The sequence below is a fragment of the Lipophrys pholis genome, assembly GCF_963383615.2.
Source record: "Lipophrys pholis genome assembly, chromosome: 4".
Taxonomy (NCBI): Eukaryota; Metazoa; Chordata; class Actinopteri; order Blenniiformes; family Blenniidae; genus Lipophrys; species Lipophrys pholis.
In genome coordinates, this window is record NC_137637.1 from 3,115,120 (window position 1) to 3,138,473 (window position 23,354).

At 44.2% G+C, this 23,354-nt stretch overlaps 1 protein-coding gene across 1 annotated transcript in view; it reads right to left on the bottom strand.

The window, feature by feature from the left end:
- Positions 1-23,354, bottom strand: part of LOC308108422 (dihydropyridine-sensitive L-type skeletal muscle calcium channel subunit alpha-1-like) — a 36,931-nt gene that overhangs the window by 7,822 nt on the left and 5,755 nt on the right. Inside the window, exons 7-36 of the mRNA XM_080461317.1 lie at positions 22,267-22,370; positions 21,854-21,999; positions 19,803-19,884; positions 19,228-19,388; positions 18,028-18,253; positions 17,335-17,542; positions 16,423-16,543; positions 16,158-16,272; positions 13,203-13,305; positions 13,021-13,090; positions 12,806-12,938; positions 11,686-11,815; positions 11,503-11,562; positions 10,423-10,529; positions 10,245-10,332; positions 10,063-10,170; positions 9,665-9,717; positions 8,670-8,816; positions 7,624-7,825; positions 6,953-7,111; positions 4,930-5,040; positions 3,878-3,961; positions 3,115-3,162; positions 2,527-2,553; positions 2,312-2,437; positions 2,168-2,233; positions 1,833-1,924; positions 1,257-1,416; positions 356-483; positions 1-97 (exon numbers count right to left, since the gene is read on the bottom strand). Coding sequence (XP_080317443.1) covers positions 1-97; positions 356-483; positions 1,257-1,416; positions 1,833-1,924; positions 2,168-2,233; positions 2,312-2,437; positions 2,527-2,553; positions 3,115-3,162; positions 3,878-3,961; positions 4,930-5,040; positions 6,953-7,111; positions 7,624-7,825; positions 8,670-8,816; positions 9,665-9,717; positions 10,063-10,170; positions 10,245-10,332; positions 10,423-10,529; positions 11,503-11,562; positions 11,686-11,815; positions 12,806-12,938; positions 13,021-13,090; positions 13,203-13,305; positions 16,158-16,272; positions 16,423-16,543; positions 17,335-17,542; positions 18,028-18,253; positions 19,228-19,388; positions 19,803-19,884; positions 21,854-21,999; positions 22,267-22,370 — 3,462 coding nt within the window. The remainder of the gene's footprint in view (positions 98-355; positions 484-1,256; positions 1,417-1,832; positions 1,925-2,167; positions 2,234-2,311; positions 2,438-2,526; positions 2,554-3,114; positions 3,163-3,877; positions 3,962-4,929; positions 5,041-6,952; positions 7,112-7,623; positions 7,826-8,669; positions 8,817-9,664; positions 9,718-10,062; positions 10,171-10,244; positions 10,333-10,422; positions 10,530-11,502; positions 11,563-11,685; positions 11,816-12,805; positions 12,939-13,020; positions 13,091-13,202; positions 13,306-16,157; positions 16,273-16,422; positions 16,544-17,334; positions 17,543-18,027; positions 18,254-19,227; positions 19,389-19,802; positions 19,885-21,853; positions 22,000-22,266; positions 22,371-23,354) is intronic.

Below are 23,354 nucleotides of genomic sequence, written 5' to 3' on the forward strand. Positions count from 1 at the left end.
CTTGCAGGCAATACGATGAGGGCAGAATTCACCAAAACCCAGTGGCGGAGGGATTCGACGCAGCAGCGTCACCACATCAAGATGTTTTATACGACCTCTATAAGACACAGACAGAGTTCCACATCATGTATTCACAGAACCAGAAACAGGCAATAAGGAAACAAAAGGCACGTGATGTCAATAATTCCATCAGATCTTAACACTGAAGCAGTTTGGACATTTATCAAAAACATAGTCTGCTATACATTTCAACATGATGCCACAGGGATTTATATGTACAATAGATGAGAACGTCACGACAAACTGTTCCAGTTCTTCAGGATAAACAAATACAACTCCCAACAGAAACACCTACGTGGCCTCAGGATCATATTCTGCCCAAATTTTCTTGAACTCATCGAGGTGCTGGGGTCCGAGAATCGACCAATCACGTGTCAGGTAGTCAAAGTTATCCATGATGACTGCGACAAATAGATTTATAATCTGTAAAGCACAAGACATCATGTTTGACACATATATATCAACATGTAAGTTGTTCTAGAAGTTATTTAACAGGATAAACTGTCAGGGGACTTTTTACTGAAGAAGCTCTGTCAATCCACCAAGACAGTGAGAATAAACATTGTTGTAGAAGTCCCTCACTGCACTACAGGCACTCAGTAGTTTGAATTCACTAAACATTTCATGACAGCAGTTTACTCATTCTACCTATGGACATTTTCATACGGTGCTCTTTTGCACACTTTGCAAAGAATGTGAACATTTATATTCCATCAGTCCATCTTCTATACTGCTTATATCCTGTTCAGGGTCACAGGATGCTGGGGCAAATCTCAGTAGTGGGGGAGGGAAGGTACACCTGCACAGGTGAGGACAGGTGAGCATACTTGTCCAGGTGCATCCTGTCCTCACCTGTCCAGGTACATCCTGTCCTCACCTGTCCAGGTACATCCTGTCCTCACCTGTCTAGGTGTATCATGCCCTTGCCCACAGTCCACTGGGATCAGCTCCAGTGACCCAGAGCAGTATAAGCAATGTAAATGATGGTGGACGATGGACGATGGATGATGGATGGTAGATAATGGATGGATGGATGGATGATGGATGGATGTTTCCCAGTTTGGGCTGGGAAATATCTGTCAATCTCTTCAGGTTGTACTCTAATACCTGATATGTCACAAGTATTTCCTAACATGTTAGAGTTTCAGTTTTCTGTTATTTTTCTCGTGAATTGAAAGCAGACACCGTCACTGTACCAGAAAAGCACAGAGCATGTAGAAACTCATGAAGTAGATGATGGCGAAGTTTGATCCACAGGTGTACTCCTCCCCCGGCAGGTAGTCCGACTTGGGGTCGCACTTCTTTCCATACATGGATCCCAACATGACTTCATGCCAGGCCTCCCCTGTAGCACATCTGTCCAACAGGTCACACATCTGTCCAGCATGTCACACATCTGTCTAATACATCACACATCTGTCCAACAGGTCACACATCTGTCCAGCATGTCACACATCTGTCCAGCATGTCACATATCTGTCCAACAGGTCACACATCTGTCCAACAGGTCACACATCTGTCTAATACATCACACATCTGTCCAACAGGTCACACATCTGTCCAGCATGTCACACATCTGTCCAGCATGTCACATATCTGTTCAACAGGTCACACATCTGTCTAACAGGTCACACATCTGTCCAACAGATCACTCACAGTGTTCATGACCAACAGGATTATTCAGTCGTTTCTGTCTAAGGTGTGAAAGGAAAGTGGTCCCCGTCCTGCCACCATGGCCTGAACACTGTGCATGTTAGTAATCGGTCACTAACCTGAACAACAGCAGCACCGCTTGAGGAAACGTTTGAAAGTTGTTATTTCTGTTGATGTAGGTGCCGTCAACAAGCGCAATTTTACCAAATATCTGAAAGAAACATTTAGTTTAGCAATAAATTGTCCAAGTTGCCATTTTGACCAGTTCATGATTGTGTGATATTGATTGTGATTGTAAGTTTGTGTGTGTGTGTGTGTGTGTGTGTGTGTGTGTGTGTGTGTGTGTGTGTGTGTGTGTGTGTGTGTGTGTGTGTGTGTGTGTGTGTGTGTGTGTGTGTGTGTGTGTGTGTGTGTGTGTGTGTGTGTGTGTGTGTGTGTGTGTGTGTGTGTGTACCTGCATTCCCACTACAGCATATATAAAGAACAGCATGAGAATGAGCAAGGCTACGTAAGGAAGAGCCTGCAACACAAAGAGACCGTTAGAAACACTCCTGACCTGCTGGCGCTGAGTGGCGTGACCTCTGACCTGACCTCTGACCTGAAGGGCTTTGATGAAGGTCCACAGAAGGTTCCGTATCCCCTCAGAACGATTGAGAAGTTTTACCAAGCGCATGACACGGAACAGTCTGAAGAAAGTGATGGACACACTCATGTTCTCTGAGGACTGGAGGAGCAGAACACACAGTCAACATGGCGACGGTTCTTCAACCCAGCGTCTGCTGAGTCCACGTGAGAAGTGAACGAGGGACTCACCGCGATGGCCTGCATGGGGTCCACGTCCTGCACACACAAACATTCAGCTCTTTTAAAGAACCAGACTGCAAACGCTTTAGTCAACAAGGAATTGATCACTGATCACTGATTCAGAGTCAAACAGGATTCGCCCATTGACAAACTGATGCTGAAAATCACTAAGCTCTAATATCTCAATCCAATATTCATTCTCACATCATTCCAATAAAAGCTGGTTCAGTACACATCTGCAGGTTTCATCAGTTTAACCATCTGTTTATTTCCTAATATCAAAGTTTCATGAAATCTTTCTTCTGGACGTCCTCGGTCTCTGTGTCGGTCTGGGCGATCAGAGTCAGAACCAGGACCAGAACCTGGTGCAGTCCAGCTCCACTCAGTCCAACACTGGGAATAACTGTTTGTTCCTGAACTGAAACATTTATCAAGAGTTTCTTTGCATTTGATCCTTGAAAAAGTGAGTGGCCTGAGAACCAAAACCAAACCTGTAGTCTGAGGCAACAGACCAGTAGAGGTAGTTTATTAATGCTGAATCTCAAAGCCTTTTTGAAGCTGAACACTGAAGCAGAAGAAATAAAGTAGTGTACTTACAGCACAGCCATGTAGACAGTACAATCCTCCAGAAGAGGCCAGCGCCGCCTGTCAGAGGAACAACAGTTTCATCTTTAGTTCACTTCATTACAGCTCTAAGGTTTAAGCAGAGCTTCCTCACTGCTCTTCCTGTACTTTACATTTTACATTCACTTCTTTTGAGGCTTTTCAGGCTCCACCCCCATGCAAGGGCCCCACCCAGCGCTCCTCTCCCATGTGAAGCCCCAACCACTGTGAACCCCCCCGTGTGAGCAGGTTTTGTGTTGGAATATTAAATCCTCTGTGTGACGCATTATTATCATTGTGAAGCAGATTATTTAAGATGAAGTGTTGTGGAGCTACAGGTGCTTTAACACATAGACACCATGTGCGACAAATATCCTTTCCCCATCATTCGTATCAATCTTAATGTGACATAACGTAGAGCGACATGGAGCGATGTTTAGCTATGTAGAGTGATGTTTAGTGATGTAGAGCAACGTGGAGAGATGTTTAGTGATGGAGAGCGATGTTTAGTGATGGAGAGTCAGTCCCACCCGGTCACCGACCCGGCCTGTTTCCTGCCCTGGGCGAACACCGGCCCTCTACAGGACCACAGCTGAGATGATGTGTGCGTGTGTGTGTGTGTGTGTGTGTGTGTGTGTGTGTGTGTGTGTGTGTGTGTGTGTGTGTGTGTGTGTGTGTGTGTGTGTGTGTGTGTGTGTGTGTGTGTGTGTGTGTGTGTGTGTGTGTGTGTGTGTGTGTGTGTGTGTGTGTGTCTCACATCGATTTCACTCAGCATTACATCCACAACACTTCCGATAACGATGACAAAGTCAAACACGTTCCAGGGGTCTCCGAAGTAACCCTGAGAAGAACAAACACTGAGTTAAAAACCTGAAGTAACCCTGAGAAGAACAAACACTGAGTTAAAACCTGAAAAACCCTGCGAAGAACAGACACTGAGTTAAAACCAAAGTTCCTGAGCAGAGCACAGCTCACACATGAATATAAAGACAACAAAACACAATTATATGTGACAGCTGGAACTGCTTTTTTGATAGAAAATTAGATAAGCATCCTTGTTCTGAAAGAACTTCTTTACCACCCAGACAGAACGGGTTACATCAATTACTTGAGGAAACTGGGATGGTTGATAAATGGCGTAGATTAAACCCAGACGATAAAAACTTCACATTTTATTCAACCCTCATAAGTCCCATTCATGAATTGATTTTTTTTTTAGTTCCACAAAATTCTGTTGAACTGATTGAATAAGGTGCCATTAGGTCGATTCATATTTCAGATCATGCTCCAGTTTTCTTGCATATGATGATATCAAACAATTTCTCACATAGACACACATGGAATTGCAATGGGTCCACATTATCAGACCCAGAATTTAGTTCATTGATGCATAAAGAACTTCTGCTTTTTATAACAGAAAGTGACAATGAATATACAAACCTTCAATTCTATGGGAAACAACTTAACTAATGCTTATTGCTCTGCTAAGAAGAAAAAGAAGATTGAGCAGAAACGTCTCGAAGTTGGGCTGTAAGAAGCCGAATTAGAACATAAACAAAATGTAATGAAGCAAACTGGGCCCATGTCTTAAGTACAAGAACGGCACTCAAGGTCCTCTTGACTCAAAATGCAGAAAGAACTATATTTAAGCAAAAACCTAAAGTATATGAACAGGCCAATAGGACAGGGAAATATCTTTCTAATCACATCAATAGTAAATAATCAAACAAAGGAATAACACAAATTAAAGAGAAAAGTCGGAAGCTGTGTTATACAAACAATGAAATTAGAAAGACTGAATAGACTCACCTTGGCTTTGAAGGCCATCAGCTTGAGGATCATCTCCACAGTGAAGAGCACCGTGAAGATGACGTTCAACATGTCCGACAGGTGGGTAACGTGGTCCGACTGGTTGCAGTGCTGCGGATCAACAGGTGGAGGTCAGCACGCCCCGAACATAAATAACACACCAACACCCTCACCTGCAAACACCCGGTCACTCACCAACACCATCACTCACTAACGCCTACTCACTCGCCAACGCCTAGTCACTCGCCAACGCCAGCTCACTTGCCAACACCTGCTTACTTATCAACACCCTCAAGAGCCAACACCCAGACTGGCCAACACCCGGTCACTTGTCAACACCTGGTCACTCAACACCTGGTCACTGGCCAACACCCGCTCACTCATCAACACCTGGTCACTCGTCAACACCCTCACTAGCCAACACCCTGACGGCCAACACCCAGTCACTCATCAACACCCACTTACTTGTCAACACATGGTCACTCGTCAACACCCTCACTCGCCAACACTCAGACTTGCCAACTCTCTCACTCATCAACTCCTGCTTACTCACCAACAGCCGGACTTGCCAACACCCAGTTACTTGCCAACACCCGCTCACTAATCAACACCTGGCCACTCGTCAACACCTTCAGTCCTCAACACCCAATCACTCGCCAACACCCAGTCACTCGTAAACGCCCAGTCACTTGCCAACATTCGCTCACTTGTCAACACCTGGTCACTCCCCAACACCCGCTCACTTGCCAACACCCAGTCACCTTCTTAAGTTCTGTCTGACTTTGAGTTTGAGTTTATTTATTTAAAACAGGAACAACACATATTAATGAACATATATATGTAAATATGCAAGATCATAACCAACGGCTAATTTTCATCTTTAGTCCTTTCGGCAGGTTGATGTCACCAACATAAGATAATAAAATCAATAAAACAACAGTAACAGTAAGTGGACGGTCGTTAAGTGGCATCAGTCAAGACGAAAGTGTTCTGCCTTCAATAATAAATGTTGTTCAATTATTCTATTGTAAATTAATAGCTTCAGACTTCCGGTTGTTCAGAACGTATTTTATGTCATTGATTGTTCATCTGTGCCATTGTACCTTTATTTTGACACAGGAAGTGACACACCGGAAGTAACAACATTCAGTGGCAGTTAATGTACAACAGATGTATGATATCCCACACCCTGTTGGTCCACATTTTTTATATATCGAATCCATCAGGAGGCAATAACTGTAAGTTGTGTGTTGGCCAGCTATGGCAATAACTTATGAGTGAATGCATTAACATACACGCTAATTAGCATTCGTTTCCATTAGCATATGTGCTAATGTGGAGAGTTTATGTTGTGATAATTACATGTGGCAGTTGTTGCTATATGCTAGCTTTAGTCATGCTCATCTGCATGTCTACATGTGTAACAGTTTAGTATCTGTGGAACAAGGATTTTGTCTTTTCGTTTTTTCAATTTCACTCTATTTGATCGTCAGTGACTTTGCAGGAAGAACCATTAAAGGATCAAGACTGCTCACTTCCTTGGCTCTCAAAAGAGTTTGGATGACTGTTTCATCTATGTCAACACTGCAGCAGTATAACAAGTAGAGAGAACGATACACTAACCCCAACCTTTGACCCTAACCCTAAACTCTGAAACTAACCCTAAGCTCTGAACCTAACCCTAACTTCTGACCTTAACCTGAACCTCCGAACCTAACCCTAATCTCTGATCCTCACCTCTAAACTTCACAATAACCTCTGACCCTAAGCCTTAACCGATGACCCTAACCTTAACCTCTGATCCTAAACCACTAACCTCTAACCCTGACCCTAACCTCTGACTGTGACCCTAACTTCTGACCCTATCCTCTGACCCAATCCCTAACCTGGGGTCCTCGAAACCTCTGTGTGTCAGAACAAGTCAATCTCTTTTAAATTACTTGTTGTAAGATTAAAAAATATATAATAATTCTGCTTGCATGCGTGCATGCTGTGTATGTGTATGTGAGGTGAGTACACATACCTGCATTCCCAGACACATGGTGTTGAGCATGATGAGGAGGAACATGAGGTACTCAAAGTAGCAGGAGGTGACGATGTACCACACCTGATACTGGTACGGGTTCTTGGGGATGTAACACCGCAGTGGGCGGGCCTTCAGTGCGTACTGGACACACTGCCGCTGGAAAGGTGAAAAACAATTTATCTGTTCATTGAATTGAATTGAGTTGAATTGAACTGAATTAGATGGCTTTATTGTCATCAGATATGACACAGATATGAACAGCTGCCACTGAATGGTGCATCGATAAAATAGATTAAAAACAATACATGAAAATGGGGGGGAGGGGGCATTCGGGTTGTGATGGTGTGTTATCAGATCTCTCAACTTAAATGTTGTTGCATTGAATATATGCTTTTGTTCCTTCATTCTTCTGAACCAGCTCATCAAGCAGAAAGCAGAGCTCTTGGACAATAATGTAGTGTTTGTTTTAGTGGGACTGTGAATTGGAAATGCATTCACTTCCTGTGGGGACAGAGGTTAGGTGGGAAGCTCTGGGGAAGCTCAGTTGCTTTAACTTGGAAGCAAAGTGACTGAGTGGATCGTTTGGAAGGGGAAGATTCAGACTGACTGAACCAGACTGACTGAACCAGACTGACTGACTGAACCAGGCTGAGTGTTTCTTCACTGACCTGGTTCTTGTCCAGCTCACAGTTTTGGAACTCTTGCTCTCCTTGTTCCTGGAATGTGACGATGACGAAGCCCACGAATATGTTCATCATGAAGAAGGCGATGAGGATGAGGTAAACGATGAAGAAGATGGAGATCGCCACACGGTTGTTATACAGCGGACCTGTGTCCTCCAGGTTAGAGTCAATGGCCTTATACAATATCCTGGACAGACAGGTTGAGAGCGACAGGTAGAAATAGCAGGTAGAGAAAGACATGTGGAGAGAGCGGTAGTGAGAGAGAGGCAGGTAGAGAGAGAGACAGGTAGAGTGACCGGTATAGAGTCAGGTAGAGAGAGAGAGATAAGTAGAGAAAGACAGGTAGCGAGAGAGAGAAACAGGTAGAAAAAGGCAGGTATGAAGTCAGTTAGAGATGAAGAGACAAATAGAGAGAGACAGGTAGAGCGAGAGAGAGGGACAGGTAGAGAAAGATAGGTAGAGAGAGCGAGACATGTAGTGAGAGACAGGTAGAGAGAGACAGGTATGGAGTCAGTTAGAGAGAAAGAGATAAATAGAGAAAGACAGGTAGAGAGAAATACAGGGAGAGAGAGACAGGTAAAGAGAGCGGTAGAGAGAGAGAGAGGTAGAGAGAGACAGGTAGAGCAAGTGACAGGTAGAGAGAGAGAGAGAGAGAGAGAGAGAGAGAGAGAGAGAGAGAGAGAGAGAGAGAGAGAGAGAGAGAGAGAGAGAGAGAGTGACAGGTCAAGAGAGGTTGGAAAGACAGGTAGAGAAAGACAAGAAGAGAGGGAGGTAGAGAAAGATAGGTGAGAGAAAGAGACATGAGACATGAGAGAGAGACAGTGTCATCGTAGATTCTTTGGTTCTGGTTTGTGCTGAAAGTTTGTCTTTGAGGAATTCATTGACAGATCTGTAATCAGATTACTTTACTGTAACTAAAGTCTCCCGGTGTTATTCCATTAGAGATGAACTTTCCCTCGATATTTCTGAATACACAGTGTATCCCACTGTCACTATGATCGATCAGAAGTGATTGATCAGCAGGGACTTACTTGGGCCATCCTTCGAAGGTGGAGATGGTGAAGAGTGTCAGCATGCCGTTCAGGATGTTGTCGAAGTTCAGTTCTGAATTGATCCATTTCCTCTGGTGGACTTCCATCTCATGAAGTTCTCCTTCCTGATACTTGATATACTGACCTCTGACCCCACAGTGGGAGGAGCAAGAAAACACATCAATTTCACTTGAATTCCCAATAAAAACTGAAGCTATCCAGAGAAATCTCTGTATCTGCCTTTTTTTATCGATATTGCTCATTCAGATATTTTCTCTCCATGTTTACCTGTGCAGCACTCACCATAACCTTGAACCTAACCCTTAACACTTCAGTCAGTCAGTAGGTCAGTGTGAATGAGTGTGGGGGGGAGGGAGGAATGTGGGTAATATTGGAATATGTGATAAGGCAGCTAACTTTAGCACTTTAGGGATAGATGTAGTAATGCTTTTTTAAATTCTGAACTGTCTGTTTGGTAACGTGGTATGTTTCCCAATGCGTTATGTCATATATGTATTTTAATGTGACATGTTTTTCAGTGTGTACTATGTTTTACATGTATTATTGTAAGTATCTATGTTTGTGTTTATTGGTATGATTTAACCCCATGGACCGCCACAGATGGAAATTAGCTCTGAGCTAAATCTGCACTGGATGTCTGTTCACTAATATGTACCTTCCTATTCAAATAAATTAATAAATCAAATATAATGAACCCTGACCGTGACCCTAAACCTCTAACCCTGACACTGAAGCTGACCCTAAACCTAATCCTTGACCCCTAACCATTACCTTAACCCTGACCCTAAGCCTAAACCCAACCCTAAGCCTAACCTTTAACCCCTAACCGTGACCCTAAACATAAACATAACCACTAACCCTGAACCGAAACCTTATAACTCTTAACCCCTGTTGTGTAGTGTTTGATGTGTAGTTTGTTGTGTAGAGTTTGTTATGTAGTTTGTTGTGCAGAGTGCGACTGTAGAACTTCTTACCGGCACGTTTCCTCAGTCATCTGGTCGGAATCAGTGCAGGCGTAGAACTTCCCCTAGAAACCCAGAAAATATCAGAATCACCACAAGGCACATTTCATCTCACAACTGAATTACTTTACATCTTTTTATCAGTTTGAAATTCGACCAAATCCTGATCATTGGATGCATTGCGTTGTTGTGTTGTGTTGTGGTGTTGTTGTGGTGCTGCGTTTCCCTGCCGTGTGTCTGTAACACGGAGAACATCACGCTGTAGCTGTCAGTCTCTCCTGACAGCTGAGCTCAACTCAGACGTGGTTTCTATCGCTCGTCAATACGACATTTTCAAACTACACCGAAGGGAAGGACTCACCAACTCTCTGCTCATGTCAGTAGAAAGAATAAATTAGATATTCTCTTACTTTGAAAAGTTGAACTCCAATGCAGGCAAACATGAAGTCCAGCAGCATGGTGACCAGAACAATATTTCCAATGGTCTTGACGGCGACAAACACGCACTGAACTACGTGCTGAGGAGGGATCAGAGGAGAAGCAGTGATGAAAGGAGCTCAGTGATTGGACACTTGCTCCCAGACGGACACACCTTCAGTCCTTTGGCTCTGTTGATGGCCCTCAGGGGCCGCAGGACCCTCAACACACGCAGGATCTTCACCACGGAGATGGCACTGGACCTACACACACACACACACACACACGTCTTGTTGAGAGACCAGATGGAGTTCTGGAGCTGAAGAGAAGAACGAAGAGAGAAGAGGACTGACTCCATGCCCATGGAGAGCAGAGACACGCTGACCACCAGCAGGTCCAGGATGTTGAAGGAGTTCCGGCAGAACGAGCCTTTGTGAAGAATTGCACCGTACGTTGTCATCTGAAACACAAACGATCTCAAGCTCTAGATCGTATCGTCTCGTACACTCTTGAAAAAAACTTGAAACCTGAGAAATCAAAGATGCAGTTTAGAAAAGGAAGTTTCAGTTGAATTATAGTTTTAGACATTTTATACACAATAATAATTGATTGCTATTACAAACTTTATTGATCTCAGCGGGAATGATTGCTCTGCCGACAACTACACTGCGAGCAGCAGGGAACCTGCTGGTGGAACCTTCTGGTAGAAACTGATGACTAGAACCTGCTGACTGTATCTTGCTGGTAGAACCTGCTGGTAGAACCTGCCGACTGTAACCTGCTGGTAGAACCTGCCGACTGTAACCTGCTGGTAGAACCTGATGACTGTAACCTGCTGGTAGAATCTGCCGACTGTGAACTGCTGGGAGAACCTGCTGGTAGAACCTGCTGACTGTAACCTGCTGGTAGAACCTGCTGGTAGAACCTGCTGGTAGGACCTGCTGGTAGAACCTGCTGGCTGGACCTGTTGATAGGACCTGCTGGGTTTCCTCTAGAGTCATGTCTCCTGGCTGCTGTGCTGACACTTCTTGCCTCGCCTTGTCTGGGCCGACTCAGCTTCCTCCCACAATCATAATACTCGTTAGCTAACGTTCACTGGTCCATGACACGCCCATTACCTAAATGGGACACACCCAACACTGGTCCATGGTGGTCTGTTTGAACATGGACCAGAATACCCCCCTGGCCCTCCCCCCTCCAGCTGGGACACGCCCGACATGTGTGGAAGTCAACACCAGCATGAACGGTGTCAAATATCTGGAATGAATCCATGGTCAGCAGGAGACGTCCTCAACATAACGTTCAAAACGTATCACACAGGCAAATAAAAAAATGAAAACTAATCATAATTCCCTCAGGAAGTGATTCCTCCACAGAATGTCCCTTCAAAACGTGTTTCCTGATGCAGAGGATGCGACCACATTCTGTCTTACCTTGAGAACAATTTCTGCTGTAAACACTGACGTGAAGACGATATCGGCGTAGGCCAACACCTGAAACACCCCGATACACCCGGGACTTTAACATCATATCACAACAAGTGCGACAAAATCATAAATTACACAAAAACACATTGCAACAGTCTCTTCCTCTGTGGAGATTGCATCTGAAGTCACCTGGTTCCTGAAGGACATGGGGTCGATGGGATCCTCAGCAGCCAGTGAGACGGATGACAGCAGGATGAAGAGCAGGATGATGTTTGTGAAAGTGGTCGCATTGATGATGCGATGGCAAAGCTTCCGGAATCTGAAATAGTTGAAGAACATGCAATTATTTAACACTACAATGCCGAGTCACAGAGTTTATCCTCTGAAACACTAAGACTGAGTGTAAACTATGAGTTCATCCATTCATTCATTCATCCATTCATTCAGTCAGTCATTCATAGCTGTAGGCTGTGGCTCCTCTCCATGTATATATGTGTGCTCGTGTGCTTGTTTTATTTCTGTTTTTAAAGTATGTGAAGCACATTTTGCTACAATTAATTGTATGAAAAGTGCTATATAAATAAAGTTTGATTTGATTTGATTCATTCATTCATTCATCAGTTATAAAGGGTTTTCAGCATCTTCTTCACTGCTATATTGGACTTTGTGTTCTGTGCTGCAGGACGAATCTGGACCACCATTGTTGGTGTGACATTTGTGCACTGGTTGTGTTTGTTGTCCAGCAGTTTACCACTGTGGATGGTTGTAACAGTGACGACGGGTCAGTGTGGATGGTTGTAACGGTGACGACCGGTCAGTGTGGATGGTTGTAACAGTGACGACCAGTCAGTGTGGATGGTTGTAACAGTGATGACCAGTCAGTGTGGATGGTTGTAACAGTGACGACCAGTCAGTGTAAAGAATCTGTTCAGGGTCGTGACTTCACAGAGGCGTCAGATATTTCGTCCAATGCTCGTTGACTGGTGACCTGCAGAGGGAACTTGTTGTTCCACATTCTGACTGGACCAGGAGACCTTCTTCTTCTTCTGTTATTGTTATCCTGAGATTTTCTCTTTGGATCTGTCCCTTACAGCCTCTGAATATGAAACTTGGCCTTCAGTTTGCAACTATGGTTAGTACCATTGAAAAGAAAATTGTTCAGTCTTTCAAGACTCATCGCCAAAAACAATGTTACAGCAAAGAATCAATGAAGCAGTGACCATGAGTCCCACATTCACTAAAAACAAGTGCAATGACTCTGCATGTTCTAAACACTATGCAGCCACTGTCCTAATGACTTGCATCATACTTGTTCTGCGGTCCAAAGATAAAAAAGGAGTTTGCATCTGGCATAGGGACGGTTTCCTCCTTCAGCTGAAGGTCTGCCATTGGACGAGGTCGGGGGCTCTCTGGAATCTCAGGGTCCTCCTCCTCGTCATCACCTGGCCAACCATCAGGTAATCACTACAAAAACCACATTCTGTCAAACGCACAGTGATGCAGCCATGAGGGAAGTTGGCTTACCAGGAAAGTCTGCAGGAGGGAAGGGGTCTTTCACCTCATTGACATTGGACTCAAACTCGTCGATTTTCAGCTGCAGATGCAAAGACAGAAACAGAGAATTTGGAGAGGACTATAGAGGACAGGGACAGTTATGTTTTGCTGACTTCACTGGTATTGTCACTATATGTCATTGGACAATTCACCTTTGCGGTTGTGGAGACGCCCTCCACACCCTTGGCTCTCTGCTCAGCCAGCTTCTTGGCCAGATTGGCTTTGTCCTCACTGGCTTTGTCAGGCATGTTGGCTCTGTTAATCAACACCAGGGTGGCTTTTACAGAACTGAACATTTCATCAGGCTACATTGGTCAAACAGCACAACTTAACTTACTGTTATCACCTGCAGATTGTGGCATGAGAAAATAGTACAGTTCTTCAATCAACTCCCCGAATATTACAGTAATTGACTTCAGCATTCCACCACAGAACAAACAGGCTCAGAATCAGCACTGGAGTCATTTACTGCTATTACTACTACTACTACTACTAATTTTATTTATAGAGCACTTTAAAAACAACACAGTGTGCCAAAGTGCTGTACACAGACAGAACAATAAAAACAAAACAAAACAATAAAAAAACAAGAAAAAATGTTAAAAACAATAAAAGTCAGCCTGTTAAAAGCCAAAGATAAAAAGTGTGTTTTTAGAGAGGTTTAAAAAACAGGAAGTGAGTCGGACTATTTGATGTGCAGAGGCAAGTCATTCCACAATATTGGGGCTATAACTGAAAAGGCATGATCACCTCTGTGCTTCCTCTTGGTCCTAGGGACAAACAACAATGACTGATCTGCCGACCTGAGAGAGCGAGGGAGTGTATGGCCGGAGCAGGTCGGACAAATACTGTGGGGCGAGGCCATGAAGACATTTAAAAACAAATAAAAGAATTTTAAAATCAATCCTAAAACGAACAGGGAGCCGGTAAACCGAGGCTAAAACTGGTGTGATGTGCTCATGTTTTAAAAGTGGAGCAGCGACATTTTGGATCAGCTGAAGACATGAGACGGAGGACTGGCTGAGTCCAAGGTTAAGTGCATTGCAATAGTCTAAACGAGTGGTGATAAAAGCATGGATTAAAATCTCGAAATGATCCAAGGACAGGAAAGGTTTCACTTTGGCTCGTACACTCTTGAAAAAAACTTGAAACCTGAGAAATCAAAGATGCAGTTTAGAAAAGGAAGTTTCAGTTGAATTAGAGTTTTAGACATTTTATACACAATAACAATTGATTGTAATTCCAAACTTTATTGATCTCAGCGGGAATGATTGCTCTGCCGACAACTACACTGCGAGCAGCTTTTTTTATTAACTGAAAAAAGCTGGACTTGACCACTGATTTAATTTGTAGATCGAATTTGCGATCAGAGTCCAGTCTGACACTGAGATTTTTGGCCGAGTGCGTTAAGTGTTGCCTTAGAGGACCCAGATCAACATGTACCTTGGTGGAATCACTGGGCCCAAACAACATGACCTCGGTCTTATCATTGTTTAAATGTAAAAAGTTCAGTGACGACCAGGCCTTGATTTCAACAATTATTACACTAGTAAATGTATGGAAAGCGAACAGCAGAGAAAACAGGCCTATTCCAGCCTGCAGCTCTGGACGGGTACAGTAACTGTAGTGAAACCTGATCCATGCAGAGTCTCGTCCTCTCTGAACACAAGCTACAGCAAAGCTTTCCCAAAGAGATGCAGCTTCCCTTCTGTTCAGAATGACTCTTTTGTTTTGCTTTTCTACAAGATAGTCAAACCACGACATGGCAGGGCGGCCCACTGAGCCCAGGCACCATGGTTCATGTGCCAGCAGGCCATTTATAATTATTTGAAGTGCAAAGTTCAAAGACAGAACAACAGTGTCCAAGTCTGCGCTGGCTGTGAATAATCTAAATGCAAATCTGCAGCACAGGTCAGAATTTTCTCTCATTTTCTTAAATTGGGAAATATTCAAAGCTTAACACGAACAATAAAACATTTATTTTAAGACAATCCAATCTATTAAAGTACATTTTATGAAAACATAGAGTTACAGAAGACATCCAGGTGTCATCAGTCCACACCGGTTGATCATTTCAATCTATTTACACCGAGTGGTCGGGTTTCACCGGGTTTATTTCAATATTGTAACATCGACACTACTTGACAGGAAATCACACAAATGTAACCAAAATCATACCCAACTGTACACGTTACTCGAAAAGAAGTCGATGATTGTTACGAACAGTTAAAGGCGGAGGAACCGAGGGGGACAAGTGGGGGGCGGCATGCTCCCCCAAATGTCTGAGACATGCGCATTTGTCCCATTCAGAAATTATACCTCACTCACCGGCCCCCTCCCTCAGCAACATCATAGCAACCAGGGAAAAAACTTTGGTTGGTTTTTTATAGTGTCCATAGCAACGCCATAGCAACCAGAGAAAAACCTTGGTTTGTTGTTAAAAGTGTCCAGAACAACGCCATGGCAACCAGAGAAAAACTTTGGTTCAATGTTAATAGTGTCCATAGCAACACCATAGCAACCTGAGAATAACCTTAGTTTGTTGTTAATAGTGTCCATAGCACTATGAAAATAAAGTTTACATTTGTTGCTAGAATAGCTCTCAAAATGAAGCTAAAGCTACAGTATATCTTAGAATACAATATTTTCCACAAACGATACAAGTGACGTCCACCATGTTATGTCTTCCTCTCGGGAGGAACTCGGTAGAGCTGAAGCCATGTGAGCTGGTCTGTCCACAGAACGTAAGAAGCAGAAGAAACGTTCCATGTTACATTTTCACAGCGGTTCTGTGCCAGTGTTTGTCTACCGTTAGAGAATCATCACATCCTGCTAGAGAGAGGCTCAGTGAATATGGAAGCTTCCACATTACCACCCATACCACCACACCACGTGCTGAAAATCAAGCACAGCGGCTTGCAAGTACTCTGAGTGTGTGAGACATGGGAGCTTCTGCAGGTGAAGTCAGCCATGAGGAAGAACCCAAAGGAGACACACTCTCATGAAGGTCTGAGTACATCCTGTGTTTACCGTCAGTGTTCGGTCCTGTGCAGAAGGACTCCAACTAGGTGGAGAACAAACACATTGACAAACCTTCACACACTGACCTGAGTGCTTTCTTACGTTTCTTCTCCTCAGCCTTCTCTTTCTGAGCTAAAGTCAAAGACTCTGCCTCCGCCAGGTTGTCCACCGCAATGGCCAGGAAGACGTTCAGGAGGATGACTGGAAGCAGCCCAGTCAAGGAGGGAGCAACACACACACACACATGCACACACACACGCACGCACGCACGCACGCACGCACGCACGCACGCACGCACACACGCACACACACACACACACACACACACACACACTCACACGGTGTGGATACAGTTCCCACAGACGAACAGGATGATGAAGTAGAGGCTGACCAGTATTCCAGGCATACTGGGTCCTTCATGAGCCATGATGCCGTCATACATCACAGCGTTCCAGTCCTCACCTGTCAGGATCTGAAGAACATCCACACATTGTCATCGTCTCAGACTGACCATTTATCCAATAAATTCACAGATTAGAATCAATCCATTAAAATAAATATTACATCCAGTTTAATAATTTTTCAGTGAAACATCCAGTATCATATTATGATGCATTTTGGTACTTTACTACCGTTTACTGAGTTTTTATATCTTTTGCTGTGTTTTTGTACTTTTTAATGTATTTGTATTTTTACAATTTTTTATACTTTTCACTGTGGTTTTATACTTTTTGATGTTTATATATTTCTTTCAGGGTTTTTTTTTAATACTTTTTACTGTGTTTTTATACATTGTACTGTGGTTTTACATTTTTCACTGTGCTTAAATTTTTTTGTACTTTTTACTGTGTTTTTATACATTTTACTGTATCTTTTTACCTTTCATTATGTTTTTATACTTTTTACTGTTTTTGTTTTACACTTTTCACTATGTTTTCATACACTTTACTGAGGTTTTGTACTTTTCTCTGTGTTTTTATACTTCTGTTTTTCTATTTTTCGACACTGTATAGCCTAAGCTGAGCTTTTCGCAGAGTAACTCTGTTTATGTATTCCCCTATGCTGTATGGAGTGCAAACTTGAATACAGACCATATATTTAGCAGTATTTTTTAACAGCTTCTGTTCCGTTTCCAAAGTGATCAAAGATGAGGATGATGATGAAATGTTGATATCAGTGAAGAATTTAATAGTTGATAGAAGCAGAGCGCCATGAAGTCTGACCTCTTACTTTCTTCTGATTACAGAAATCAAAAGCACATACCTGAAACACAGTGATGAGTGCCTGAGGGAAGCTGTCGAATGTGCTACGGGGTTTGGGTCTGTTGGGAAAGTTAAACTTCCCTCCGAAGACCTGCATCCCCAGCAGGGAGAAGATGACGATGAAGAGGAAGAGGAGGAGCAGCAGGCAGGCGATGGAGCGAACTGAGTTCAGCAGGGAGGCCACTAAGTTACTGAGTGACGTCCAGTACCTGGAAAACACATCAGATACATTCAAATCACTCGTGTTCCTAATAAACAAACATCTTCCTGGCAGTAGAAACATAAACCACCAATGATCAGACCATCAACATGAGATTTACGTCCATCTGTACAAAACACGTGCAGCGCATAACTTGAATACAAACGATAAAGTTAGTCTATGGAGATCACATTGCTCGTTTTAACTGATGATTTCATTTAAGTTACCAAATAAACTTCAAAAATCCTGACAAGATGCAAACTTGGTATGAGACAACATCTCCAGTCATCTCCTGACAGGAAGTGAGGTGACAACATCCTGACAGGAAGTGAAGATGACAACAGGCTCACGGGAAATGAAGGTGGCAAAATCTTGACAGGGAGAGAAGGTGACAACAGGCTGACAGGAAATGAAGATGACAACAGGCTCACAGGAAGTGAGGTGACAACATGCTGGCAAGAAGTGTGCAGCCCCGTCATGTAATGGCGGACTCACCTGGTGACCTTTAGCAGGCGGAGCAGGCGAATGCAGCGCAGCACAGAGATTCCCATGACCGACATGAAACCCATGTGCACAAGGACAAGCTCCATGATGCCAGTGGAAACAACAAAGCAGTCAAAGCGGTTGAAGAGAGACATGAAGTAGGACGGCAAGCCAAGCGCATACATCTTCATGAACATCTCCAAGGCAAACATGGACAGCAGCAGCTTGTTGGCGCTATCTGATGACGTCATCATGGCCAAATAGGAAGGAGAGATAAAGACACAAAACCAAGAGAGCTGCTTATTTGTCCTTGGTCAGTGGATTCATTACAATTACCAACTCATTACGAAGTGAGGAAAAGGGTTCAGCTCCATTTTTAATGTAAGAGGACGGAAAATATCACAGTCATCACAGTGAATTGACCACAGGGGGGGCTTTTCCACCAGAAAGAACCAGGTTCTAGTTCTGTTCCAGGGCCAGACTGAGCGCCAGTTCTTTGTCTTTCCACTGCCAAAGTCCTGGCCAATCATGGGCTAAACGGGTGCTAAGCTGGCCCCACTTCATTGCTGGGCCAGAGAGGAGCTTTCTGACAACTACAGCGAACACGGAGCCCCAAAGTGGTTTTAGAGAAAAAAAATAAAGATAACGCGTGGGAACGATATAATAATAATAATAATTATTATATAAATTATATAATCATTCGCGCGTTATTTTTATTTCTCTCTATGTCCACTCCGGGGCTCCGAACTAAAACAAGATGGACATGAAAAAACAACAAAAGAGATACGAAGAGACTTAATGTTTTCTGGCTCTTTGGTGCATCTCAGGTTCAAGTCAGACTAGATGGAGCGACCCGGACTAAACCGATGAATGCAGTCCGCCTCCTGGTTCTTGTATGAGCTGTCAGCGCTAAATCGGTGAAATCAGTGACGTATCACGTTTTGGAGTGACGCAATGACGTGGCTCTCACTTGGCTCTGTTGATGAGGGACAAACAACCGGTTCTTTGGCGGTGCTCATTTAAGAACCGGCCCTGAACTTGCTCCTGTTTCTTTTTGGTGGAAAAGCCTGAAGGCTGTATCAGAGCTTCTCTCAGGGGTCAGAGGTCATGATCACTGAACCACTGCAGCAGGCTCTCACTAGACGGACATCTCCTCCTGCAGCACAACAGAAGCTGACAACGAGGCGGGGGGAGATCAGGATGACCTCTGACCTTGCCAGCTGGTCAGCCTCTCAGACTGGTTGTGGTGCTCCGTTGCGATGGCCAGCGTGTTGAGGAACACCAGCAGGATCACCCACCAGTAGAAGAGTCTGGACTTGACGTAAACTCTGCAGCGACACCGTAACCAGCGGTTCCACTTGCGGGCCAATTTGCTGCAGAAGAAGAGACAGGGACCAATGAGCTGGAGGCTTTCTGTCAGTCGAGTCTTTTCTGAACGACTTACAGCCATGTCAGTCGTGAGCACTCCAGTGAAAGCATTAAACAGCGTGTCGTGTTTCCTGAGTGAGGACTTTGTTCAATATGAGCACAGATGTTCAGTGACTGGTTCTCATGGAGAGAGCAGCTAAACCACATCGCCATCTTTTTTTAGTAAAAGGTTCACATTCAGCTTAGTTTTGATAGAACATTTAATTTTGTCGTTTTTCCTAAACAAAAAAACATCATTCAACAAAGACTGCTTTTACTTCCAATGTCAAAGCATTTCAATGAGTGAACACAGTCCAGGAGAACAGATTGAAGACGTTACTCAACCCCTCCAGAACAAGCAACACAACCAGGACACTGACTAGTAGTAGACCATCCGCTGCACCGTGTCCATGGTCCCCGCGCTGCCAGCCTCCGAGCCCTCACTCTCCAGCGGGAGTAGGCCTGACACACACACACACACACACACACACACACACACACACAGAGTACAGTCATTGCTTCTGTACTTTGATGGACGCTTGGTGTTCTGAGGCAGTGTAGCATAATGTAATATAATGTAATGTAATGTAATGATGAATTGGTGTCATGTGATACGATGTGATGTAATGATGCAATGTAATGATGGGCTGGTGTAATGTGATGTAATGTAATGATGCGATGTATTTGTTAGGATCTCACAAGACCAATGAAAGGTTGGTTTATTACTAGGAAAATATAATCTTCATTTGTCATGATATTAAGTCATGAGATGTGGAGTCTGACTCAGGAATCTGCCTGAGCATCACACCCAGCAGGGGGTCCTGCCTCCATGCTCAGCTAGTCACGGATTAGTGAGGCTCCCAGGATTTGACACCTCTGAATCCTCTCACCTGATCAAAAGCCTTGGGAGAGACTTTCTCTGGCTCCTTTTGGCTTCTTGCCCTGTGAACACCGGGCAGAAAGGAGCTGCATCCCAGCAGCTCAGCTGTAGCGCAGCCTGCTAACAGCTAACTCCAAGAGGCCTGCAACCAAAAGCCTCAACTTCTCAACTCCTCTTCTGCCATTGTCCTCCACCACATGGTGCAGATCCAGGACAGACTTCCTGCTCTCTGATAACCTCCATTCTGAATGTAGTTTCTTGTGATCGGCCACCTTGTTTTGTAGTTCCATCACACATCACACACACACACACTCCTTGCACCTCTCTCTCTCTCTCTCTCTCTCTCTCTCTCTCCAAACACACACACACACACACACACACACACACACACACACACACACACACACACACACACACACACACACACACACCAAGCTGTATATAGGTAGTTCGAATCTGTGTTTTATTTGTCTTCATTGTTTATAAATATCATTTTTGGAATCATAATTGCTGTCTTATTAATGTGCACACAAGTGAATGAAATGTCGACTCTTCTGTGTCAAGAACTCCAAAATCCTTCAAGCTTTTCTGTTAATTCTGGTCATTGTAATTAATTTAACTGTTAATTCAAATTCCTAATTAATTGTTTCGTATATCTTATGAGATTGATATAACTGAATAGGCTGTCATTTCCTGTGTAACAGGTGGTGCTCCCGAGGTATCTGATACAGATCAGATTAAATTTTCAATAACACAATGAATAGCTATCTGTGATAATTATTCATCACTATAAATAACCAAACTGCCAAAACCCAAGAAAATTGGTACCCCCGTCTGCAAACCGCACATAAATGGTACCACTCGATCTTTATGAGGTAAGAAATCCCTACATATTGATGTGATTTACCAGTCGATCTTCGTTCCTACCCTCACCTATGGTCATGAGCTTTGGGTCATGACCGAAAGAACGAGATCCCGGATACAAGCGGCTGAAATGAGTTTCCTCCGTAGGGTGGCTGGGCGCACCCTTAGAAATAGGGTGAGGAGCTCAGTCACCAGGGAGGAGCTCGGAGTAGAGCCGCTGCTCCTCCGCATCGAGAGGAGCCAGCTGAGGTGGCTCGGGCATCTGTTTCGGATGCCCCATGGACGCCTCCCTCGGGAGGTGTTCCGGGCATGTCCCTCCGGTAGGAGGCCTCGGGGCAGACCTAGGACACGCTGGAGAGACTATGTCTTTCGGCTGGCCTGGGAACGCCTCGGGGTCCCACCGGAAGAGCTGGAGGACGTGTCTGGGGCGAGGGAAGTCTGGGCTTCCTTGCTTAGACTGCTGCCCCCGCGACCCGGCCCCGGATAAGCGGAAGAAAATGGATGGATGGATGGATGGATTGATGTGATGTAATGTAATGATGTGATATAATGTAGTGATGTGATGTAGTGATGGCCTTGTGTAATGTAATGTAGTGTAATGTAATGTGATGTAATGATGACCTGGTGTGATGTAATGTAATGTAATATTCTGTCCAGGTCCTAGAAGATGACTTCAGGTGTTCTCACCTTGTCGGTCCAGGTCCTGGTAGATGACCTCAGCCTGAGTGATCCAGTCCATGTAGCCCTTCAGGTCCTCATCCAGCTGTTGGGTTTCCCGTAGCTTCTGGAATTCTCCACGAGACTTGGCCTTCTCTCGCTCCTTGGTGAACTCACTGAGGGAGAAACACAAGGCGGCATCATGCAACCCCTGATCAGACTGGACCCAACACACCTGTGTGTGTGTGTGTGTGTGTGTGTGTGTGTGTGTGTGTGTGTGTGTGTGTGTGTGTGTGTGTGTGTGTGTGTGTGTGTGTGTGTGTGTGTGTGTGTGTGTGTGTGTGTGTGTGTGTGTTGGGGGGGAGGGTGGTTCTGAGGCAGACGGTAGAGTGAGACTGTAGATAGAAGAGTGAAACTGACTGCAGTACAGGGAAGGTACGTACCCACTGAGCACGCCCAGAACCAGATTGAGCACAAAGAAAGAGCCGACCAGGATGAGGGTGGTGAAGTAGATCCAGGGCCATTCCATTCCAATGGCGTCATTCACCTGTTGGATCAATCACATCACATTTACTTCCTTTCAGTTAAGTGAGACGATCAATACTAGTTACACATTTGCTTTATACAAGTATACAAAAGTAAATACGGCTTACAGAAACCTCGAGGGTTGGACCAGACAGTGAGAGTTTGAAGGAGGGTTGGTGTGTAACTGAATGATTGAACCATGAGGTAAACAATGACAACAACACATTTCATAACTAGATGACAGAACCATGAGGTAAACAATGACAACAACAAAACGCGTATTGCAGAAAGGAGGTTCAACAAATCTTTCCCTGAACTCTGAGTTGACTCACTCTGAGATGAGAAACTCTGGTCGTTGTGGTTCCACAACAACAAGAGGCTGTACTACAACTCAGGGGCATCATCTATAAATCTTTGCGAAGGATTCCTACAAAAAATGTTTAACAGCTCATCTCCCGCCCTCAACACGCCCACTTTCTACCATAAATGGTCAATGCAAAGTGCCTGGTCAATATTTTTGCATCTCAATCAGCCTGTTGATCTCTGGCATTTGACGCTAAATTCTGACAGAAAAGACAAAGAAAAGGAATTTTACAGAGAGAGAAATAGTGATGGAGGAGGTGGAGGTCAGGAGAATGATCTTTTTTGGTAGTGGCTACTCACACAGTAGTGGAACCACTAATAAAAGAAAAAAGAAGAGATCACCAGCTCGTCGTCATCGCTGTAAATAGCGTGAGTGACTGTAGAGGTGGAGAAGAAGAATCTGATCTGAAGGTGGAGGCCAAAGGAGAGTGACATCATGGGGGCAGCACCAGAGCTCACTGCTGGACACCAAAACAGCCTCATTGTTGTGACGCCACCATGTGTCAGAGGGTCGGAGAAGGAAGGAGACATTTTGGTGGAGACACAGCAGACCGATAAAGTTCAGTTTCATCTGTTTATTTAATGTATAAATAAAATATTTGAAGAGGGACTTTTGAAAACGCTTAGTGGTCTGTGTGTTTTA